Source organism: Saccopteryx bilineata, chromosome 12 (assembly GCF_036850765.1).
Source record: "Saccopteryx bilineata isolate mSacBil1 chromosome 12, mSacBil1_pri_phased_curated, whole genome shotgun sequence".
NCBI lineage: Eukaryota > Metazoa > Chordata > Mammalia > Chiroptera > Emballonuridae > Saccopteryx > Saccopteryx bilineata.
The window spans coordinates 50,269,431-50,292,900 of record NC_089501.1 but is presented as its reverse complement, the minus strand read 5'-3'; the positions used below and the strand labels follow the sequence as shown (position 1 = coordinate 50,292,900).

At 59.5% G+C, this 23,470-nt stretch overlaps 1 protein-coding gene across 1 annotated transcript in view; it reads right to left on the bottom strand.

Moving 5' to 3' along the window:
- SYNJ2 (synaptojanin 2) overlaps window positions 1-23,470 on the bottom strand; it is a 99,993-nt gene that overhangs the window by 56,692 nt on the left and 19,831 nt on the right. The window contains 3 exon segments of the mRNA XM_066247808.1: window positions 6,572-6,797; window positions 10,995-11,265; window positions 18,968-19,054. Of these exon segments, the coding sequence (XP_066103905.1) occupies window positions 6,572-6,797; window positions 10,995-11,265; window positions 18,968-19,054 (584 nt within the window).

The following is a 23,470-nucleotide window of genomic DNA, read 5'->3' as shown; positions in this document are numbered from 1 at the left end:
CACGTGGCAGAGAGCAACCGCCAGGGGCTGAATGAATGAAACGGACAAACTGGAGCCACCAGGGCCGCGGAGGGCCCACGTCAGCCCTGCACTGGACAGCGCCAGTCGAGCCTCAACGTGAGCTTGTCCTCGGTCCTGGCCCTGGGCCACGGGGCCCTTCAACGTGCCGCTTACTAAGTCCACACACACAGCCCAGCTTCCACAAGCTTCCGGCGTGACACACCGGCACGGAGACAGGTGGTACTCACACGTTACCGACCGCAACTCCTCCCCAACCCCCTGTAACCCCCACCCCAGTTATTCCGGAGTGAGCCAGCGCCTCATCGGGCCGCAGGCCCCCGCTGCCATGGGCGTGCAAGGCAGTTTTAAAAGGACAAAAAGTACCAGCCCGAGCGTCACGAGGAGGCGGCTGTGTGGCAGTTCTCAGATGCACTGCCCTTTATCTGAGTAACTCTACCCTGACCTGGCAGGGCGGCCCGGGCGAGGCTGCAGCCCTTTCCGTCTCTCACCAGCCTGCTCCCTTACAGGGTAGCTTTCCAGGGAGCTAGATCACGCTCCGATCGCACATGCATTAGTAATTCTGCAGCGGAGGACTCGAACATGAGACCTGCGGGCTCCCCGGACTGCAGGAATCGCACGGGCCCGGGAGCCCCTGGTCGGGCTGGCGTTCTGCCCCCACAGCTCCAAAGGGAGAAGGCACTGGGTGCAGACCGCGCAGTCTGCACCCAGGTACTGACCACCAGCATGTTGGTCTACCCCCCCCCCCCATCGTTCTGCTGACAATAAGGGAATAAAGTGGCAGGCTGTTTATAGAATACGGTAGGCAGAGCTGGCCCTCAGTAAGAGAGAGCAAACCACCGGGCCGCCCTGTGAGCTGCACGGCCCGGGCTGTTGAGAAGGAAACCGACTCAGCCAGCACTTCTCTACGGAGACAGCTCTTTACAGGGCCCAGGGTCTGACGTAAGCCACGGAACGATTACCCCTCACTTTAAGGAACACCTGCTAACAACGCCACTGCCCACATTAGACCTTGCTCCTCTTGAGCGGGGACCTGGGGGGTGTGGGAGGGGCGGGGAACAGCGTCAGAAACGGCGACAGCAGTCCCAGCATTCCAGACCCCACCCCTGGGGCCAGAAGCAATGAGGCCCCCACATTGCTCCACTCTGCCCCACCACACGAGAAGGTGCCAGCCCCGCGGCCCACCCTCTTCTGAGGATGGCCTTCTTTGCCCCCTCCCGGGTGGGAGAACTTGGGGGTAAGCAGTGAAACACTGGAGGCCCCACAGCTGTCATTTTAACAGGGTGTCAGGGGCCCCTGGGGGAGGGGGGCAGGGTGGACAGTGAAAGCAGGGTGGCACCTGGGCTCTGGGATGATAACCATCCTGGGTCCCACTCCCGTTTGCCCACCAGGATGATGCTGGCAACCTTCCTCAACCACTCTGGCCTCAGTTTCCCTCTCTGTCACCTGTTACAGAGGGAGGAGTCAATGAGGGAGTTGGGTTTCTTCAGGCCATAAAAGTGCTGCCCATGAATGTGAAGAAGGCCCCGCAGGGGACAGAGAGAGGCCGGGCAGGAATCACAGCTCTGCGTGGCAGGGGTCCCAGCTCTGTGGGACGGGTTTGGGCCATGGCAGGAGGGACGCAGGACAGGACAGGACAGGCAGGACAGGCAGGAGGCTGGAGGGCGAAGCAGGGCAGCTGTGTCTCAGGAAGCGGGCGGCCATCGTGGCCGTGCCGGGGCCAGACCAGGCCCGGACCCCCTGGACTCGGCTCCTCTGAGCAGCCCTTTCCCAGATTGCTGGGAGCAGAAACCCTGTGACCACAGAGAGAAAGGGACAGAGCAGGAAGACTCAGGACCAGGGCACAGCTTCCACCCAAAGGGCTTTCTGCTGAACTTCCGTTTACAAACCAACTCTTTTCAAGTCTGCATGGGGGGGGGGCACAGTCATCGTAACCTCCCTGGATTAGTCAGGGCCTCCTCTTCAGTAGTCCAATATTCATCTGCGTTTCTTTTGGTAGCGAGACCGAGGGGACTTTGCTGGTTTTGTTTTTCCACGCGGTGAGTCACGGTCGCAGAGCAAGCCCACCAAGTATGACTCAAGGCTTCCTCCTGGCCAGACTGAGATGCTGTGTACACATGCACACACATACACAACACAAATGCACACACACGCATGTGCACACACACACAAAACACCCCCCACACAAACGCCACACACACCGCGCACGCCTGCGCAACCTCACACAGCTTGTCTAGAAAGAGAAAGCTGCTCCTTTCTCTCAGGGAAAATGTTACAGCAAAGCAGCAGCGGACGGTGTCAAAAGCACCTCCCTCCCGGCTCCCTGAGCCCTGAATTCAGCTGGGCCATCAGGGGACCAGCCTGCTCTTGGTCTAGTCCCATCGCTAGAGCATCATGCTGTCACCCTCCTTCCTGCACTGAAGACAGGCTTCCACGTTCAAACAGCTGAGGGTTTGGGCCTGAGGAGTCTCATCCCCACAGCAGGGGCGCAGGCTGGAGCTGACCTGCAGGCAATCACCCCGAGGGCTGAGCGGCCCCAGTTGAGGACCCTTCCCCACAGACGCTGCCTGCCACCCTCGGGCGAGAGGACCGAGTTTCAAAGTCTGCCATTTCTTCCAGCGTCAGCTCACGAAGCAGGCACCAGAATGCTCCCTGAAGAAATCCACGCACTGTGCCCACCGAGTCCCCCTGACTCACAGGCCTCAGGAGGCCAGGCACCATCTGCTCTTTCACCACGAGGAAAGCCGCAGAGAGAGCCCACTCTGCCCCAGGGCTCCAGACCCAGGGGCTCCCAACTGCAGCTGCGGAAACTCAAGGGCACGTCAAGGTGACCCCATCCGATCACCTCAGCCTGGACAGGGTCACAGGCACACTGCTCTCATGCTCACTGGGCGTCCACACTTCCCAGAGCGGAGCGCTGAGCTCAGCGCACGCCTGCAGGCTGAGCGCACACCCCAGGCGCCAGTCCCTGACTTACCCTTGAAGGGCCTTGGGCATGGGGGGGGGGGCGGGAGGGCAAAGCACAGCTGCCCCTCGGCAGGGACACTGCTGAGAACCGATTCCACTTAGAGACGGTTGTGTTAACAAGTAAAACACGTAGATCGACCTCAGCACCTCTGCAGCAACAAAGCACCTAACAAAACCACGCCCTGGTTCCAGACAGCACAAGTCGGGGGTGGTGCGCGTACGGTGGACACGACCGGAGGGGTTTCGGGGAGGGGCTGGCCCCCCATCAGGCTGCGCTGGGTCCCATGTGTCCCATCCACGTCCATCATCAGGATGCTTTCCACAGGAAGCACACGCCTTCACGCTCTGCTGACTCCAGCGGTGGCTTCCTCGCCCTCACGCTGCCCAACCCCGCAGGGCTCTCGCAGCTCAGCGCCAACGTGGGAGGCACCCCGGAGGCCAGACACAGCCACCTGCTGGGGCCAGCGCTGTCTCATTCCTGCTGCATCCCCGTCCCCGCCCCCGTGGGCAGGCTCACGGTCACACTCAGCGGAGAGGCCCAGGGTTTGCTCCCATGCTTCCAAAGAGGACACCCCAGAATCAGCTCTGGAACTGACCTCCTCCCCTCCTCCCCTGGGAGTCGCCTTCTCCCCCACCCCATGCTCCGGTGGTCACACTGTTTGGGGGCTCTCTGTGCATCATCCTTCCCACAGCGAAGAGCACGTGGCCCACTGTCTGCAGCCTGAAACATACACGCCCCACAAAGGATGGCTCTGGGTGCAAGGCCGTGACCGTCCGCCCCACGATGTGTCTGGTGAAAAGGACACCACCGCAAGGTCAACTAGCGACCTCAGGGTCCCCGGTCGGCGCTGGCTCACAACTGTCTGCCATCTCGGGGGGACAAGAGATGTGGGAAGAGTTTGCCTGCCTGTGAGCTTGTCCCCCACTCCCGGGAGCGGCCCTGATCCACAGCCCAAGGAGGGGAAGCGGGAGGAACCGGGAGGAGCGAAGGGCTGCAGGAGCCCAGCAAGCCCCACTCCATCCCGGGAAGGGAGGGGTGGAGGCCACTGCAGTAACACTAGGCTGTGGGCCCCAGGCCCTGACCCGCAGCCCAAGGAGGGGGAGCGGGAGGAACCGGGAGGAGCGAAGGGCTGCAGGAGCCCAGTAAGCCCCACTCCATCCCGGGAAGGGAGGGGCGGAGGCCACTGCAGTAACACCAGGCTGTGGGCCCCAGGCGCGGGGGGGGGGGGCAGGCGCTGGCATCTCTGAGGTGCAGGACTCTGAGCCCGAGCAGGTAAACCGGGTACACAGCACACAAGCATGTCACCAGGCGCGTGGTGACAAAATAACCACAGCGAAGGTCACAGCCCTCGTCTGTAGAGAGTTGTGAGAATCAAAGACAATAGTGAGATTTTTTTCATAAAGCGAAACGTACTGCATTTACACACAGCCCTCTAAGGTCAGATTATCGCCTTGTTAGGGACCAAAGTTTGTCCCCCAAAAAGATGTGCTGAAGTGTTCAGCCCTCCCTAGCACCTCAGAACATGACCTCCTACGGAAACAGTCACTGCAGAGGCAGCTAGTTAAGCTGGGGTCATATTGGAGTAGGCAGAGCCCTTAATCCAACAGGACCGGTGTCCCGAGGGAAAGGGGGGAGAGACCCACGTGGAAGGGGAAGACCCCACGTGGGGACAGAGGCGGAGACTGGAGTGAGGCTTCCTCAGGTTGGCCACCAGGAGCTGGAAAAGGCAGCAGGGTCCTCCCTCAAGGCTGCGGAGGGACCTTGTTTCACTACAGATGCCTGAGGGACTACCCACGTCCTCTCACATTTTCAGTTAAAATGACCGCTTTTAGGAAAGAACAGTGATGTGGAAGACAGCTGACTCCGCAACGACTTACTTCGTAAGAACAGGGGACGAGACCCCAATTTTTAAACACCAGTCAGAATCCAAAAATCCAGGGCACACCAAACACGAGGAGCAAATGAGGGACTGTCGGGCTGGGGGGCTGCATGGAGGAGGAGGCAGAGGCTGAGGCACAGGCCTCTAGGGCTGCCTGACGAAGCCTCTAGAACAGGGGTCCCCAAACTTTTTACACAGGGGGCCAGTTCACTGTCCCTCAGACCGTTGGAGGGCCCAACTATAAAAAAACTATGAACAAATCCTTATGTACACTGCACATATCTTATTTTAAAGTAAAAAAATAAAACAGGAACAAATAGAATACTTAAAATAAAGAACAAGTAAATTTAAATCAACAAACTGACCAGTATTTCAAGGGGAACTATGCTCCTCTCACTGACCAAGAATGAAAGAGGTGCCCCTTCCGGAAGTGCGGTGGGGGCTGGATAAATGGCCTCAGGGGGTCGCATGCGGCCTGCGGGCCGTAGTTTGGGGACCCCTGCTTTAGAATCTGGTTCTGTTCCCAGGCCTGGGGCTCGGGTAATTTGATTTGTACAAACGGACTTTGGCCCACGGCAGGTGATAAGTAATAAACGTTTGCTGAATGAATTGAATGATGCAAAGGCTAACGACAGGGGGTGGAGGGTGGGGACGAAGGTCGGGTGTGAGAACCGCAGGAAGTGACTTTCATCATGAAGACATGAGCAAGAAGAGAGAGAAAGCGGCTTCCACTGGGGGGCGCCATTTCCTCCGTCATTTTCAACCGGATCCGGATTTACCTGCCTCGTGTCCACCCAGGAGCCCAGACACCACGAGCAGAAGTCACAGGCTGGAAACTGGCCCTGCGGCTCATCGTCAGGCTCCTGTCCGAAGGTACTCCCGCTCGGCATCCTCCCCTCTGCGCGCCTGGAGGCCCCAGCAGGCGGCCGCTCGCACACAGAAGCCAGGCCCTCCCGTCCATCCGGGCTGAATGACATGGGCCACCGTCCTCCCAGGCCACCCCGCTCCCAGCTACGACCGCGGGAGGGGAGCAGAGCCCCAGTCACTAAGTAAACACAGGTGTCCGAGCTCGCCAGCCACCCTGCACCTGTGCCTTCCGTGGGGCTCCCCCCTCGGATCACTGATTCCACCCGTCAGCCCATCCGGTGGCATTACCCTGCCCGTCGCAAGTCAGAGGGGACAGCAGCAGCTGGGACAGCTCCTCCGGGAAGGAGGACAGAACTCAGAGAACTGATCAATGAGAAGCTGAGCAGATGACTCTGGTCCACGGGCGCCGAAAGCAGCGGCGGCTGAACACAGAGTCGACCCGTGCGGAGACGGCGGCTGGGCGGAAGGCTCGGCTGGTTCAGAACGGACCGGGATTGTTCCCTCTCTGTCCCTCCGTGACGGATGTGCTGTGGTGGATGGCAGTTGCCGCTGCTGTGTAACTGTGACTGCCCAACCCTCACAACCCCGGCACAAGCCTGCCTCCTGTCAGCTGAAAACGCCTCCGTGAGCAATACTGTCCCCGCAGGAGAAGCCAAAGAAGACAAACCGTGCAAGCCAGAGGCCACGCGCGCAGACACCGCCCCAGGCCGCGCCCTACTTGCCAAGCAGAGTCAGAGCCACGCCCGAGGACGCGGCCTCGGGACCCTCCCACGGAAACCCGTTTGCACGGGCAGCACCCCCTCCGGACCCCGGGGGCCAGGACCGGCCTGGGCACTGACCTGTTCCGTCTCCACGAAATTGGCCACGTGGCCGTCGTCGTTCACGCCGCGGGTGTGGAAGCGGGCGCCGGCACGCTCACGGCTGACGCGGGAGATGAGGCAGGCCTTGGCCTGCTTGTGCGCGGCGTACACCGTGCGGACGGCCACCACCCCGCAGATGACCTTCAGCAGCCAGTCACAGCAGCTCACCTGGTGCTGCCGCAGGGGCACGTGCAGCAGCTGGTTCCTGAAAAACGGGGTCCACAGCGACGCTGGTCACCTCACGGCCTCCAGGGGACGCTGCACCCAAAGCCCGCGGGAGGAGGCCCTGCGGGGCCGGCATCCCTGTGCCCTGCATGCGGGCACGGGGCCCAGCGCGTCTGTGGGCTCCGAGGGCCACCAGGCAGGGCCACCGGGACACAGGCAGCAGGAAGCAGCAAGGAGTCCTTTCCCGAAGCCGCTGTCGTGGCAACAGCAAAGGGAAGCCCAGCGTGGCCTGAGAGCCCATCACGGCCTGTCTGGGAATTTGGGGGGGGGGCTCTGTTTAGACCTATGGCCTCCATGTTTTCAACTGGAAATCCCTTCAGTAAAAATTCAACCCTATGTTTTGTGATTGAATAATGACACATGAAAATAATCACATTAAATACATGCATGCTTATTTAAATTATATCCATAGTCTATTACAGGCATCCCCAAACTACGGCCCGCGGGCCGCATACAGCCCCGAGGCCATTTATCCGGCCCCCCGCCGCACTTCCGGAAGGGGCACCTCTTTCATTGGTGGTCAGTGAGAGGAGCACTGTATGTGGCGGCCCTCCAACGGTCTGAGGGACAGTGAACTGGCCCCCTGTGTAAAAAGTTTGGAGACCCCTGGATGAGGTGAATCACAAAGCAATCCCAAATAAGGGGAATTAGATGGAAATAAAACTTGGCAGAAGTATTATTTCCAGACCTGGCGGACTGATCTGGGCCCCTGGAGACCCCCAGTGTCATGACGGGGATAACGGTCAACATCTATCAAGTGCACTGAGCAGCATTCTAAGTGCTCCGGGAGGGACTGATTCGCTTCATCCTTGAAATGATGCCATGTGACAGGTATTATCACTCAGCCCATTTTACAGATAAAGAAACCGAGGTGTGAAGTACCCATCTGCCCACAGTCCCACAGTCCCACAGTCCCACAGTCCCACAGTCCCACGGTCCCACGGTCCCAGGGCCAGGTAGTGGCAGCGTGGAGCTGGGAGCCGGCCCCCTCTTCCAGCCTCTCATGGTGAAGGCCCCATCTGTGAAGCCACACCTGTGCAAGGCCACACCCTCCTCTCCTCCCGCTCGCTCAGCCCTCCAACAACTCCTCAAGCTCACTGAGAGGAGCAGGTGGTCGCTCTGAGAAGTGAGGGCACAGAGGGGATGTGCGGACACCCGGACACCTCGGGTGGCTTCTGGGCTCCACGTGGCACACCCAGGGGACCCGTGCAGTGCCATGCTGAGGCCTCTAAAGGGCTCCCAGGGAGGCAGAACTGTCACAGGAGACTCTCTTGAGGGTAGTAAGCAAATCTAGATCACAATGCCCTCTTTGTTCAAAAAGCAGAGTCCTAGTCCTGCCCTTGAGCCTTCCTCAGACAGCGGCATTTTCTGGAGCAGCGTGCCGGGAGCCTTGAAGTCCATGTGGCTTCTCCAAGCAGAAGCCACCCCCCCCTTAGTCTCCCTGACTGTGAGCGTGGCCACTTCCACGTGGGCGCTGAGACCCCTCGGGAAGTGGCCATGTGGGACCCCGTGCTCTGAGCTCTCAGGACCACAGTATCTGCCTGCCTGCCTGAAATGTAATGATCGTGGAGACTTTACAAACACACATCTCTCTCCTCCACTCACTCCAATTCCAGCCTTAGAAACGAGGCAAGCACTGCCACTGTTCCAGTGCTCCAGTCACACAGCTACGGCCACCCTGTCACCAGGGGCCAGGAGGAGGAGACTTCAGGCAAACGGACAACTCCGAGTGAGGCGTGCTGTGGTCACGCCGGCTGCCCCTCTGTGGGAGCACAGCTCCCCTCTCGGAGGGGGAGCCACAAAGCAATCAGCTCCGCCTCTCCTCCCAGGCCTTCCTGGTCCTAGGAAGCAGTTATTGGCGGGGCTGATAGCCAGCACGGAGAAATGATGTCACCTCACTGTCAACTGTCCCTCATTCACTAGCCACATTCAGCGCTGACCCTATCTGACTCCAGATTGGGTCTGGACACAGCATCCCAAATGGTGGGTTAGGGAACCAAGCCTGTGACCACTCAGCCAGGGCCGCGACTCAACTGTGGTCAGTTCCAGGGGTGCCACCCTGAGACCAAAGGCCACACTCTGGTGTGCAGCCCCGCAGCCTGGCACCCTCCAGAGTTGCCGCCTCCTCTCAACTCAAGATCGAGTCTGGTGTCCACTGGGGTCTCCCTTGCCCAAGCCCCCTGGGCCCCCCCTTGGGTAATCTGCTTTGTTTTCCCATTTTTGTGTGCCTCAAACCTCCAGCCACATCCGGCGGGGGTGGGGTGGGGTGGCCGAGAGCAGTCACACAGGCGGGGGTGTCCAGGGTCCCCTCACATCCCTCTATAATGTTTCAAAGAAATGTCACAGCCTCGGGGACCTCCTACCCCTGCCCCCCGACAGTCCCGTTGAAAATGACTCAGTACAAAGACCCCTCAGCCTGTGGGTCAGCGGCCTCAGGGCCATGCGCACCAGCTGGGCCCTGCAACGTGGACCGGGTGGGTCACAGAAACACCGTCCTGTGGACCTGTCACTCTGAGTCGGTCCTGAACCCCCAGCATCGGTGCCGCCATCACATCACGACCTGGATGGCAATGCTGAGCCTCGGCCCAGGCCAGACCCGCCGAGTCAGATGAGCATGTGAGCAAGAGAGAAAAAAGGAAGAAAAGGGAAAAAGAGGAAAAACTCCTGGACACAGACAACAGAGTGATGATTGCCAGTGGGGGGGGGGGGGGGCAGTTGAGAAGGATAAATGGCGATGGGCAGACACTTGACTTGGGGGATGGACACATAACATAGTGGACAGAGGTGTGTTATAGAACTGGGCACCTGAAACCTGTATCGTTTTGTTAACCAATGTCACTCCAACAAATTTAATTTAAAAAGATCAGCAGGAAAGTCACATCAGCTTTAAAGTTTGAGCATCAAACTTTGAGATCCAAGTTTGAGATGAAAACCAGACAACCTGAGCGGACCCAGGGGCCGGGAGGGCTGGGACACACAGAAGGATTGCTGGAGTCCCCTTGTCTCCAAACAGAAGTCAGGAATTCCCTGGGGGTGGGGGGTCCACATCGCCAAGGAAAGACCATTTAAGCAGTGGAGGGGACCTATGGCTTGCCCTGGGTGGGTGAGGGGTAGGCACAAGCAAAGGATGTAAATGAACCCCCAAACCCTGTCGTAGGACCGAGGGACTGGCGTAGCCCCCAAGGCAAACGCTGGAATTCTGAGAATACCCCACTACGGGAGGCAGAGTGGGACATTTTCTGCAGCAGGGTTTTCATCAGTTTTGCTTCTGACTGGCTTCTCACACGTGTCCTGGTCCTGGTACATCCGAGGGGAACAGCATCACTGACAACCCAGGCCTGAGCACCGGCCTATGTCAGTCACTGGCCCCTGTCACAGAACTCATCGGGGTCACGACCCAGGACCCAGAACGGGCCCTAGATGACTTACATATTCATAGGGGCATCCACACCTAGCTATGCCCATGAAGGAGCACCCAGATGACCCTACACATCAGAAACCTAGCCAGCTTTGTCTGGCCTTCGGGACAGGTGTTGGCACCTTGGCAGGGTGACTCAGTTTCTCCACTGCTGGAACTGCTTTAGGATCTGTAGCCAGAATGCCTGGGTTCGCATTCCATCACTTGTTCAAGCCTCAGTCCCCTTATCTGTAAAATGGGGATAACAGACCCCACCTCAGAGACTCCTATGAGGACGAGTATGTCACCTGAGGAGAACCGAGGACACGCCTGGAACGTGAGCACGGCATCGTCCGCAAGGCAGAACCGGGACCGCTCGGACGCAGCGGAGGGCTGAGCATGGGCCCCGGCTCTCGGGAGGCGCCCGGAGCACGTTGGCTACTGCGCCCTTTACTGTGGCCTCGGGTTTCCTTCCCGAATCGACCACTTTGAACACCTTCCCTGACCCCGGGGGCGGGGACTGTGGGACTTGTCTTCCTCTGGAATCAACCACTTTGAGCACCTTCCCTGACCCGGGGGCGGGGACTGTGGGACTTGTCTTCCTCTCCAATCGACCACTTTGAACACCTTCCCTGACCCCGGGGGCGGGGACTGTGGGACCTGTCTTCCTCTTGGGGAGTGGAGAGCAAGCGGCTCGGACCTCGCTCTCAGAGGTACCACGGGACGGTCCAGGATGCGGGCAGCCACCAGGCCCCGCCCACCCTGGGGCCAGGGTCTCACCAGAAGAAGGCGCTCCCCCACTCGTGGCTGTCATCGCCCTGCTTCTGCGCCCGGACGGTCAGGTCGAAGCGAGACCCGTCACTGGGCCAGGAGAAATAGAAGACGCCGGAGCTGAGGATCTTCCTGAGGGCCGCGAGCCGGTCCTCCTCCTTGGCCTCTTCCTGCAGAGGGTAGAAGTCGGTGCCCGTGATCTTGTAGATTTCAGCCTCCGGAATTCTGCCCACGGATGTGCAGCCTGTCACCAGAACCAGGAAGCTCAGGGACGTGTCACCTGGAGGGGAAACCGGACAGGAGGGCTCAGGACCACGGCGGGCAGCTGCCAGTCCTGAGGGGCCCAAGGCAGCCAGGTTTCTCTGCAGCTGCGTGACTTCCTGTCTGTGACTGCCCCACACTCCCCGGCACCTCAAATTCCTCCACTCAGCGTCTGGGGGACCGGCCCTGCCACGTGGGCCTGCCGCCTGGAGCCGTGGTTCTGAGCGGGCCCCTGACCGGTAGCGGCAGCTGGGAACCCGTTAGAAATGCAAAGTCCCGGCCCATCCAGACCTCCAGGCCGGCACTGGCGGCTCACGCTCCGACAGGTCCAGGGGATCCCGCGGCCCAGCAGAGGCGGAGGGCTGCTGGCCTGCAGGCTTCCCAGCCCTGCACCCTCTCCCCAATCTGCCACCCAAAGCCTTTAAAGCCGCCCTCCCATGAAGCCTCAGCCACCGCCAGGCTCAGGGCCTCCAGCCGAGGTCATCCTCCAGGCTGTCACTGGAGTGGCCTCTCTCCCCCACTTAAACTCTCCCATGGATCCCACTTCCCCTAGGACTGAAGCGGGAACTCCTCCCAGCCTTGTCCTCCCCACACAGAAACACCCGGGGGCCAGCAGCTCCTCTAGTGCACCATGCGCCCTGCCACCCCTGGCCTTTGCCCAAGATGCTGCCTCAGATACCTTGCCCACCAAGGCCTTCCTCGCCTCCACCCTCTAGAACAGCACGAGCCTTCCTGCGTGCCCAGCGGGACCTATCTGCCTGCCTCCCCGCCACCACCTTTAACCGGAGAACTCCTCTGCACTGTGTGGGGTTGTCTCAGCAGCACCTCCTCCAAGGAGGCTTCCCTGCTCTCCCAAGACATAGTTGCCTCTTCTGCGTGACAACAGCATCCCTGAGCCCTTGTCATAGGCAGAGCTCATACCCTCCTCCCCACTTGTGTCCCCAGTAGACGGGGGGGGGGGGGTGCTCCTGAGGACAGCACTGTGTTTGATGAATTCTTCCTAAACAAGCCAACCTGAGAGCCACTCAAGCCTCCTGCCCCCATGAACATTACCCAAACCCCTGCTGACTCCGTGCTAAGGGGAGACATCACCCTAGGGACCCCACCCACACCTCCCTGTCTGCCTTCTGTTCGGCATTTGGGCTGCTGCATGAGCCCGGCGCGGGGCAAAGCTCAGGGGCAGAGGGGACAGCGCCCCACTCTCCCTGCTCCAGGAGGGGACCCAGAGAGGACAGAACAGCCTTCGGGGGCTGGTGTGGTTCTGGCCCACAGGGCACCCCTCCCACCCTGTTCCCAGCAAGTTCTACTCCGAATGGCCAGTGGTCATTACTGGAGCGATGGTGGTCAACTAGCTTAGATCTCTGGACACTGACAGAAGACCCCCGAGACTGCCAATTCCAGCGCTAACACCTCCGCCAACTCCCTCCTCAGACTTCAGAGGAGGAGAATGGTGCCCGGGGTCAGGTGATGTCTGGTTTTATGGAAGATCCCGTCCTCGCTCAGTAAATACGTCACCCCTCACACCACACCTGCTGCTGGGGTGGGGGGTGCAACAACAGGGTGACCCGTGACGGCTCATCGCCCACTCATCGGTCAGGTGACCAGGAAAGCATTTTAAAACAACACAAGAACAAGGCAGTTAGGCTGTAGACGGTGCCAGGTAACAGGGGCTGTTTGTGAGGCAGAACAGGGGTAATTCCTGGAACACGGGCAGATTTACACGGAGCTGACGTCCTCAAATGACAGCCTCATGAACTGCCCCACAGCCTGCGCTAGAACCAAGGCCCTGGGGTCCTTCTGCCTGTCCGATGGGCTCAGTGCCGGAAAGCGGGACTCGGGGACGGTCCCGGGGGGCCCGATGAGAGCCCCTGTGCTCCATCTAGGCTGCTAGCCCAGGCTCAGACTCTGTAGGGCGTGGGTTCAGGGGAGGGCGTAGCCAGGTAGCTCTGGTGGTTAGAGCATCATCCCCATACACCAAGATTGCGGGTTCGATCCCTGGTCAGGGCACACATGAGATTCAACCAATGCATAAATAAGGGGAACAACAAATCGATCTTTCTCTTTCTCTCTCTCCGGAATCAATTTAAAATAATTTTTTAAAAAAGTTTACTTAACATCTCTCTATCCGAGTCCTCCCAGCCTCTGTGTGGGGACCGAGTCCCGGCAGCCTGCCACGAAGACGGTGGCACTTCCTGGGCAGGGTGTGGCCGGGGCGCTGGGCGTGCCACAGGCAGGCATGAAAGGACTCTTCAAATCAGTGGGAACAAGGACAGTGCTGCCAGCCCTCAGAACTGGGCCCTGTCCCGGGACCGGGGGCTCAGGAGAGGCAGCGGGCGAACAGGCCTCACCATGATCCTGGGAGCTAGGCTGTAATGACAGTCGTTCCCAGGGCAGCAGGCCCGGCCCACAGACTTCCCCCAGCCACCCGTCCACAGGAGGGCAGGGGCCCTGGTTCGAGCCTCATACCACACTCTTGGGGGGGGGGGGTCTCTGTCCCTCGGCCCGCCTGTCAGGGTGGTGTCGGCCCATGTCCCACAGAGAAGGTGTCTCTAAGGGACAAACGTGAGACCAGGGGGATCCCCCTGCCTAGGTGTGTGACCAGTCCCCTCTGCTGCTCCCCTGGAGCACGGGACCTGAGCTTGGTTTTTAGTGAGACTGGGTCAGTTTTGTCACAGCCAAGAAGCAAACGGAGCCTGGGGAGGGACTCAGTCGACAGTCCAGGCTGGGGCCATTGTGTGGGAAGGGAGAGACGAGCTCACACCTGCCTTGGCCTCAGAAGACGGGGCTCGGAGCTCTGCGCACCTCCAACTGCCGGGCGGCCTCACAGCTTCTCTGGGGCTCACAGCATCGTAGGGTCCCCACATCCCTTCCGGCTCACACATGCTGGTTCCGGGGTGCTGGCTAAAGCAACCCCACGCCAGGTCAGAGGCTGCTGGCCAGTCAGGTGAGATGGTGCGGTGGGCAAGCAATGGGTCACAGGGCAGAAGACACTCCACACACACACACACAGTCTCACACACACACGTGCACGCACACACACATGCACGCACACACACATACAGCCTTCCAGAGGGCCGGAGGCTCACTGTGCAGACACTCTGCCTGCAGCCTGAACGGCCGGGTGGGAACGGACGCTGCCACCTCAATCTCCAGGGTTTAAGGGGCAGGTTTCAGTCCGGGAAGATGAAGAAAGTTCTGAAGATGGACGGCTGTCCAAAGTGTAACTGTCCTAATGCCACTGAATTGTACATGTGAAAATTAATAAAATGGTAAATTTTACCTCCTGTCTATTTCACAACAACAACAAAAAACACAACTCTGAAACCTCAATATCAACTTATTCTTTTTTTCTTTAATGAGAGTGAGAGAGAGAGAAAGAGAGAGGGAGAGAGAGAAGGGGAGAGGGGGAGAGGGAGAGAGAAGAAGAGAGGGAGAGAGAGAGAGAGAGAGGGAGAGAGGGAGAGAGGGAGAGAGAGAGAGAGGGAGGGAGAGAGAGAGAGAAGGAGAGAGGGAGAGAGAGAGAGGGGGAAAGAGGGAAAGATAGGGACAGACAGACAGGAAGGGAGAGAGGTGAGAAGCATCTACACATAGTTGTGGCACCTTAGTTGTCCATTGTTTGCTTTCTCATACATGCCTTGACCAGGGCAGGGGGTGGCTCCCCAGTCCAGTGACGCCTTGCTTAAGCCAGCGACCTTGGGCTTTAAGCCAGCGACCTTGGGCTCAAGCCAGTAACCACTGGATCATGTCAAGGATCCCGTGCTCAAGCCGGAGACCCCATGCTTGGGCTGGCAACCTCGGGGTTTCGAACCTGGGTCCTCAGCGTCCCAGGTGGACGCTCTGTCCACTGCGCCATTGCCTGTTCAGGCTCAACTTAGAAATTCTTTCCCTCGAGAGGGCTGCCTTCAAAACCCACCTCCTAATCAGAGCGGCCCAACACCCGCAAGCCCTGAGGTGACAGGGTCCATGTCTTATCTCGCTGCGGCCATCTGTCATCTGGCAGGGAGGGCTGGCATGGGATGACGATGAGTCATGGCAGACACAATGCCATTCATCCCGCGACAATGCCGGGTGTGTTCTCCCGGGGCCCCGCCTCCCCGGGGCTGGCACCTCTCTGGGTTTGCTCAGCTCTGAGCTCTCTCTCCAGCGAGGCTCCTGCCCATCACAACTCTGCGCTGCTGACTGCCTGTCTGTCCCATCTTTCTGCCCGTCTGTCTCACCTTTCTGCCCGTCTGTCCCATCTTTCTGCCCGTCTGTCCCATCTTTCTGCCCGTCTGTCTCACCTTTCTGCCCGTCTGTCCCATCTTTCTGCCCGTCTGTCCCATCTTTCTGCCCGTCTGTCCCATCTTTCTGTCGTCTGTCCCATCTTTCTGCCCGTCTGTCCCACCTTTCTGCCCGTCTGTCCCATCTTTCTGCCCGTCTGTCCCATCTTTCTGCCCGTCTGTCCCATCTTTCTGCCGTCTGTCCCATCTTTCTGCCGCCTGTCCCACCTTTCTGCCCGTCTGTCCCACCTTTCTGCCCGTCTGTCCCATCTTTCTGCCGTCTGTCCCATCTTTCTGCCCGTCTGTCCCACCTTTCTGCCCGTCTGTCCCACCTTTCTGCCCGTCTCTCCCACCTTTCTGCCCGTCTGTCCCATCTTTCTGCCCGTCTGTCCCATCTTTCTGCCCGTCTGTCCCATCTTTCTGCCGTCTGTCCCATCTTTCTGCCCGTCTGTCCCATCTTTCTGTCGTCTGTCCCATCTTTCTGCCGTCTGTCCCACCTTTCTGCCCGTCTGTCCCATCTTTCTGCCCGTCTGTCCCACCTTTCTGCTCGTCTGTCCCACCTTTCTGCCCGTCTGTCCCATCTTTCCGCTCGCCCGGGACACGCAAACTGTAATCTGTAAACAAAGGACTCAGGACCTCTGGGCTGTCTCACTGGGAAGTGAGGCACTTTGGCCACAGGATCCCCGAGAACCCCCTTTCCCGCCCTGTACGAACAAGTTCAGGACTCCACTGCCTTGGCAGCCGCACAGCGGGGTCTCAGCACTCCCCCTTCCCTTTCCAGAACGTGAGCTGGTGTCCTTGCCGTCCCCAGTCTGACTGGTAGCCTGCCATCAGCCAGGGTCCACGTCCTGACACCATGGAAACTCCCCCAAAGAGCTGGATGTCTGACTTTTGCCAGCACACCACTGGGTATAGGAATTAAAATAAACTATCCTAAGACCGATGAAGGACATTCCATTTCCCAACTTGCTGGAGAATAATGACTCTCAGAAGACTGTTAAACTTCCCTCCCCAATACTGTCACCAGGTGGAAGGGGGGGGGGGCGGAGAAAACACCTAGTTTGGGTTAGTGGCTTTAGTGGCTTTCCGAGGAAAAGAAAATCAAGTTAAAGTCAAACACTCCTCAGTGTGACCTCAGGGCATTTGGAAAAGTCAGGTATAAGGCCCAATCCTTCCATGCTTCAGCTACCCCAGGTCACATCCAGAAACGTGTTGGAAAAGGCCAAATAGTCCTGACATTCCGACAGTGACTCCTGTCCTCACCCCACGGGGACCCTCTCAGCCCACCCGGGAGGGAGCCTTGGGCCAGTGGGCCTGGGGTTACTCAGAGGACCTTAGAGGTGGGGGCAGGCAACCTGACGTGAGGGCCTCCTCAGCTCGCGTCACCAGCGGCTGTGCTCACGCCCCCGCTCAGCGGAGGACAGGAGGTGGGCAGTGGCTGCTGGAAGGGGGCAGGTCTGGACCAGGGCAGTTCTGGGAGCTGTCCCCTCTCCACACCCCTGCCCCAGGACACGCTGCTGCCAAAGGCCACCTGGTCCCTGGGCTGGGCACCCCGCAGACTTGCGAGCCAGCTCCGATAATATTTTGGGAGGCTGTCACGCTTGCTGGTTAGGACCCGGCACCTATAGCTGACCTCAGATCACAGCCCACGAGAAGGTGCTCTCCCCTGGGGTGGGGGAGGTGCTGCCCTACTGTCCCTGTGGGCCCTTTGAGACAGAGCGGCCTAGGGGTGGGAAGCAGTTCCCGGTGCCCGAGGGCACATATCCTGAGTGGCAGCTTCAGAATGCCTGACCTCGGCCAAGCACGCACTGAATGCCAGACCCCGTGAGGGGCAAATGGAGCCTTTCATTAAGTACAAGGGGAAAAAAAACACGTTGCCAATTATAACAGTAAGATACCAGAAACTAACATGCCAACAACTGTTACACTTCTTGAGTGCCTGGAGGTTAGAATGTAAACAACAAAGAAAGTGTCACAGCACAGAGGACAGGCTGCATGGCAGGGAAGATGTCCCAGTTGGTCCTTCTAGTCTGTGAGGCAGGACAGAGGCAGCCCCAGCCTCCCAGGCTGTCAGGAGAGCCCAGTTCAGCGTTGTGGGGCCCCGAGTGAGGCAAGGGCCACAGGAATTCCTCGTCACCTCGGAAAGATGACAGCGGAAGGCGAGGGAGGGGGCGTCCTGTAGACAGCCCTGGGCGGGCAGCACATTTTCACAGAAAAAGCCAGCGTTTGGAGGCAGCTCCCTTCAGGCATGGATCCTAGCTGTTTCTTAGGCAAGTTATGTCACCCCGTGAGCCTGTTGCCTGTACCGTGACCGGGAGGAAGATGCATTCTCACACTGCTGACCTGCCGGATTAGCTGAGGAAATGCATGTCTGGTCCTTGGCACGGCACAGAGTAGACATTTAATAAATGCACTTTCTCGTGTGGGTATGGAGTGTTTTCCCTAAACACTGTGTAGAAATGACCGATGTCATCATCTTAGTTCAGGAAAGTATCACTCCCTAAAAGAAAAGAGCCAGAGAAGTAACGGCCCACACCTGTGCTGGTCTGGCGGCTTTGACCGGCGTCCGTCTGAAAACAGCGACTGAGGGCGGTGGGGAGAGGGGCGTGCTGGGCGTGGGAAAGCCGTGGGCCTGCACTCGGTCAGCTCACAGCCACTCCCATTTTGACCAAGTGGGACCTAGAATCAGGAATGCCACCTGGGCTCCGGTCGTGGCCCTTTAACTCACTGACGACACCGGGTGAGACCAACATAAATTAGCCGGTTGAGACAGAGGGAAGGACGTGGGGACACCCGGGCTCCCAGGAGGTCCAGGGGTGCAGAGGTGACTTGGTGGTCCCAGAGGGAGGCTGCAACGCCCGAGGGCAGCCTCGGCTGGCTGACTGCTCGGCCCCTCGATCTCACACTGAGCAGCGATGCCCGCTTGTTCCTGTCAGCTCTCTGCCTTTTCCAGTCAGACTGAGTGGCCCATTTTGTGATGCACTTTCCTCTCCTCTGGATCACCACCCCCTGCCTCTCCGCCACCGCCTCCAGAGCTCAGGTCCTCGTGGCTTTTCTTTCCTTGCCAACCATGTCCAGACCCCACCCCTCTCCCTCAGAACACACCCAGCCTGCCAGGGGGCTTAGGGCCTCTGGTGTCCACCCCTTCTAGAGTACAGAGTACAGGTCCCCGTAAATGACAAACAACCCCCCCCCCAAGGTCCTGATAGGCAAACACAAAGGTGAGCTTTCTTTGCACCCAAGGCCGGAAGCAACACAGACAGGTGAGAGCCAGGCTGCACTCACCTTGACCTTCCCGGCAAGGAGCAGCAGGCTCAGCAAAACAAACATCTAAACGATCCTGACAGTTAAAACGCGACAATGCAGAACCCGGCAGTCTTTGCAGAGCACCACGGAGGCGCTGCCCAGCCGGCAGGCGCTCTGACAGCTGCTGTTCCCTGCTCCGCGGGGAGGGATACTCACCAGATCTTAGCCTGAGCTCCCCCAGGCAGCCGTAGGCGTCGGTGAGCTTCCCATACTGGCCTCTGATGACCTCCTTCTCCTCCGGGGCTGGGGGACAAACACATCACAGACCACATCAGCCTGAGTCTCCCCCCGGGTGGGGTTCCCTCACTGCCGTCTTCCAATGGCTCCCCACCCACTCGAAAAGGAAAACGCAGAGACAATAGCTCGGCCCCCAGGCCTGCGTGTGGAGGTTTTACCATCAGCGAATCACCAGGCAGCAGAGACTCAGGCCTCCCCAGGGAGAGCCTGCTCTCCGGAAGCACCCACCGCTTCCTGGGGGGCTGGGGAGGTCGAGGGGGCCTCCGGGCTGGCTGGCTTCACGCTGGCAGCAGGTGCCGTGGGCCTGACCCTGTCACTCTGCACCACCGTCCACCTTCTCGGGAACAGTAGTGAGTCATCCTTACCCACTGGGGAGGACTTTCCTTCCTAAGAATGTCCCCTGGAGGCTTGTTCTGCAGTGCTCACAGAGGGGCTGAGCAGAAGACCACGTCGCCCCCTTACAGTGAACCCCAAGGCAAGGTGCATGAGCAGACAGAGCACCCTCCCCAGCGGGGTAAGTCACAGGCTGCTGTGAACACAGGGCTGGCAGAAGGAAGGCCCTCAGAGCAGCCAGCCCCAGCCTTTCCAAAGAGGCCCCGGCCCCGGCTGGCCGTTACAGGGGCCGCGTGGAGCCCCTCCCAGGAGCGTGTCTCCAAATGCACAGCACCGCACAAGCAGGGGTGACTCCTCACGGGAGGACCTGTAAGCACAGCAAAGCAGACTCCCAGGGAAACTGTCACTCAGCCTCACCTGCATTCACTTGATACAAAGGCTCTTAATCTGGGGTGACAGGAAGGCGCGGCCCACACTGCAGCGGAGGCGGAAGCTTTGGGGGGAATTTGCCTCATCTCTAACGCTGCATGCTAATGTTCTCGGGAGTATATTTTTAAGGAGCTAGGTCCATAGTTTCCATCAGCGTCTCGGAGGAGTTAGTGACACCAGAGAGGTTAAGAACCACTTGAATAAATGACATGTCTACCCAATACTCGTATGAATGAATTTTCTGATTGGGGTTTTTTTTTGTGGGGAGAGTGGGGACAGAGTGACCCTAAAGATAATTATGAAAAGGGCTGGGCGGCTCTAGTCATGCCCACCGCGTCCAGCTGCCCGAACGGCCTGTCCGTTCCTGCTTGTTGCTGACACATGACCACACCCTCCGCGGCTCAAGACACCACACGTTTATGGTCTGACAAGTCTGCACGTCAGGTGTCTCTGCAACGGGTCTCCCTGAGGTCAAGTCGAGGAGTCAGCAGGACGGGGTTCCTTCTGGAAGCTCTAGGAGAGACTCCGCAGCCAGGCTCTCTCTCCAGCCCCCTGAGGCCGCCTGGTCTCCCAGCCCATTCCCCCTCTCCCAAGACAGCCACGGTGTCCCTCTGCCCTGCTCCCACCCCACCCCCGCCTCCTCCCCACCCCGCCTCCCTCTGTGAGCACCCTGGGCCCACCCACGGCACCCCCCCGCCTCCTCCCCACCCCGCCTCCCTCTGTGAGCACCCTGGGCCCACCCATGGCACCCCCTGCCTCCTCCCCACCCCGCCTCCCTCTGTGAGCACCCTGGGCCCACCCACGGCACCCCCCGCCTCCTCCCCACCCCGCCTCCCTCTGTGAGCACCCTGGGCCCACCCACGGCACCCCCCGCCTCCTCCCCACCCCGCCTCCCTCTGTGAGCACCCTGGGCCCACCCACGGCACCCCCCGCCTCCTCCCCACCCCGCCTCCCTCTGTGAGCACCCTGGGCCCACCCATGGCACCCCCTGCCTCCTCCCCACCCCGCCTCCCTCTGTGAGCACCCTGGGCCCACGCACGGCACCCCCCGCCTCCTCCCCACCCCGCCTCCCTCTGTGAGCACCCTGGGCCCACCCACGGCACCCAGGATGACCTCCCGGCTCAAGTCCCGTTGACCATGTAAGGGAACGTTCACAGGAACTGGGGGTTGGGACGTGGACATCTCAGAGGCCCACAGGTGGATACAATGCACTCCTTCGAGCCTGCAGGTCTCCGTTCCCACCCTGATGCAGGATGAGGGGACGAGGCACCCTCTCCGGTCCTCACGCCTGCTCCCAGCCGGGCTGAACAACATCCTCCACACAGAGGCAATGACAGGCGCACTGCTAAGGGACCGGCACCGTCATGCGTCCCACAGTCCTCCTGGAAACAGGCCTGCTCCCTGCCGGAGGACAGGTGAGTCCTGTGAAACCCCAGCCTCCCAGGTGGAGGTGAATGTCCCTCCTGCAGGCATGCGCATGGCCTGGTGTGGCGTTTCAGGGTCCACAGGGCTGTGGGCAGAGCCAGGGAGCGATCAGTGGGCAGCTGCTGGGCCTCCGCTCAGCAGAAGAGCAGATAAATGTGAGGGGATAATCCTGACACACCATCTAGCTGCGTTTCAAGTCGAGGAGCTTTACGAAGCCTTCCGACAGAACCCCGAAGCCTGGGCATCACCTGGTCCTCAGCTTGTTAACCGTAAAGCAAGGGGCCCTCTGGGCACCAAACAGAACAGGAGGAGACCGCTAGGCAAGGTTGTGGGGTCACACCCACACTTCAGATGCGGGAACGTGACCGCAGGAGAAGCTGTGGAGACAAGACTGACCGCCTGCCCCGCTGGGTCACAGATGACAAGGCACACATCACTTTACCCGTCAGCCAGCGGGAAAATGAAACCAAGAAACAAAAAGGACTTTTCATCTCCGTATTTTAAAACAAACAAACGCCACCCCACAGGGCCACCTGGTCCCATGCAGATCCTGTAAATGATTGACTCCCTAGTGTCAACATCTTTCTGCCTGACGTCCCACGTGACTACTCACAGCATGTGGTGACCTCAGTGGCCGCATCCCTCTTGTGAGAAGACACCATTTTCCACCACGAACAGACAAGCAGGAGGCAGACCGGGGGCTCAAAATGGAAAAATTGCCACCTCACAGTTCTGGAGGCTACGAGTCTGACGGCAGGGTGTTCAGGGCGGGCTCCCTCTGAGGGCTCCAGCGAGGGTCCTCCCTGCCTCCTCCCCCCTCCCGGGGCGGCCACCGTCCCCCCCATGTGTCTGTGTCTCTCCCCTCTGATTGTAAGGACCCCTGTCTATTGGATTTGGGGCTCACCCAACTCCAGAATGACTGCATTCCCAACTAATTACATTGCCAATGACTCCACATAAGGTCACATTCTGAGGTGCTAGGAGTTGGGACTTCAACATGTCCTGCTAGGGGACACACTCACTGAACCCACTTACACTTGGCAATCATGGGGAGCCATGATTTTCACGTGGGGAGCCCGTCCTTTTAAAGCCTCGACTCCCCGGCAAACCATCTCTCCAGTGAGCTTCGCTTCTTCTCTCGACGTCTTCCTCTCCAAGGGCCCCTGACCCGCCCCCCCCCCCCGCAGGACAGATGCCACCGTCCGCAGAGCCCAGCCGCCCAGGCAGCCTGCTCCCCAATCCCCCGACACCCTCATCAGCTCTGAAGGAAGGAGAAATCCATTTTGTTCTTCAAAGGAGGGCTCACAAATCACGAATGTCGCTGCTGGCGGTGGCGTGGGTGACCAGAGGACACAGCCCGGCTCAAATGGGGCCGCCCGTCCCTTCCGGTTCCAGCCGCGGCCCCGGGGCGGGCGCGCCAGCTCACTGCCAGCAGGTCTCCTTTTCGCGAGAAATAGGACAGTCCTGACTCTTCAGTGCTGACTACCAGCGCAGACTTATTTTAAGCACCGCGTGGGCAGTGCACACACCTCTGCAGGCTGCATGTGCCTGCCCGTTTGCAGCTTCAGGCCTTCCGCACGTGGTGTCTCGGAGAGAGAACACTCCCCTCTTCCACTCCCACTGCACTTCCTGCAGGTTTCCCCCGCGAGGACGTCGGTGCTTCCCCTGCCCTGGGCTGCGAACGTCCAGCCTGTTAGGAACGTCCTCTCGTCCACTCTGCCATCCCCTTCCTTGCCCCACCCCTGGCCCCTTGTGCGCCAGCCATTCGCAAACGGGCACCGAGAGCCAATGGGGGCTGGCACTGCCCCAGGAGCAGGGATCCCACAGTGAGCCGGACAGACCACAGTCCGTGGACACCAGGGTCAGCCAAGCAGGCACTGGGCTGTGGCAAAGGCGGAACGGATGGCATGATGGATGAGTGACAACAGTGGCGGTCACCCAGTGGGTGGGACCCTGGAGCAGGGGCACTGCCGAGGCACAGTATGAAAGCTTCCTGCCAGGGCAGACAGACAGGGCCGGTCAGCACCATACAGACAGTGATGTGAGCTGAGGAGAGAAAGTGAGCAAGGAAGGGGGGCACGAAGGTGTGTGTGTGTGTGTGTGAGAGAGAGAGAGAGAGAGAGAGATTTCACACAGTAGGGTTTGAGAAGGCCTCACTGCGATGTGACTTCTGAATGCAGACCTGGAGGAAATGAGAGAGAAGGCTGAGTGAAGAGTCAGGAGCACTGTAGGCCC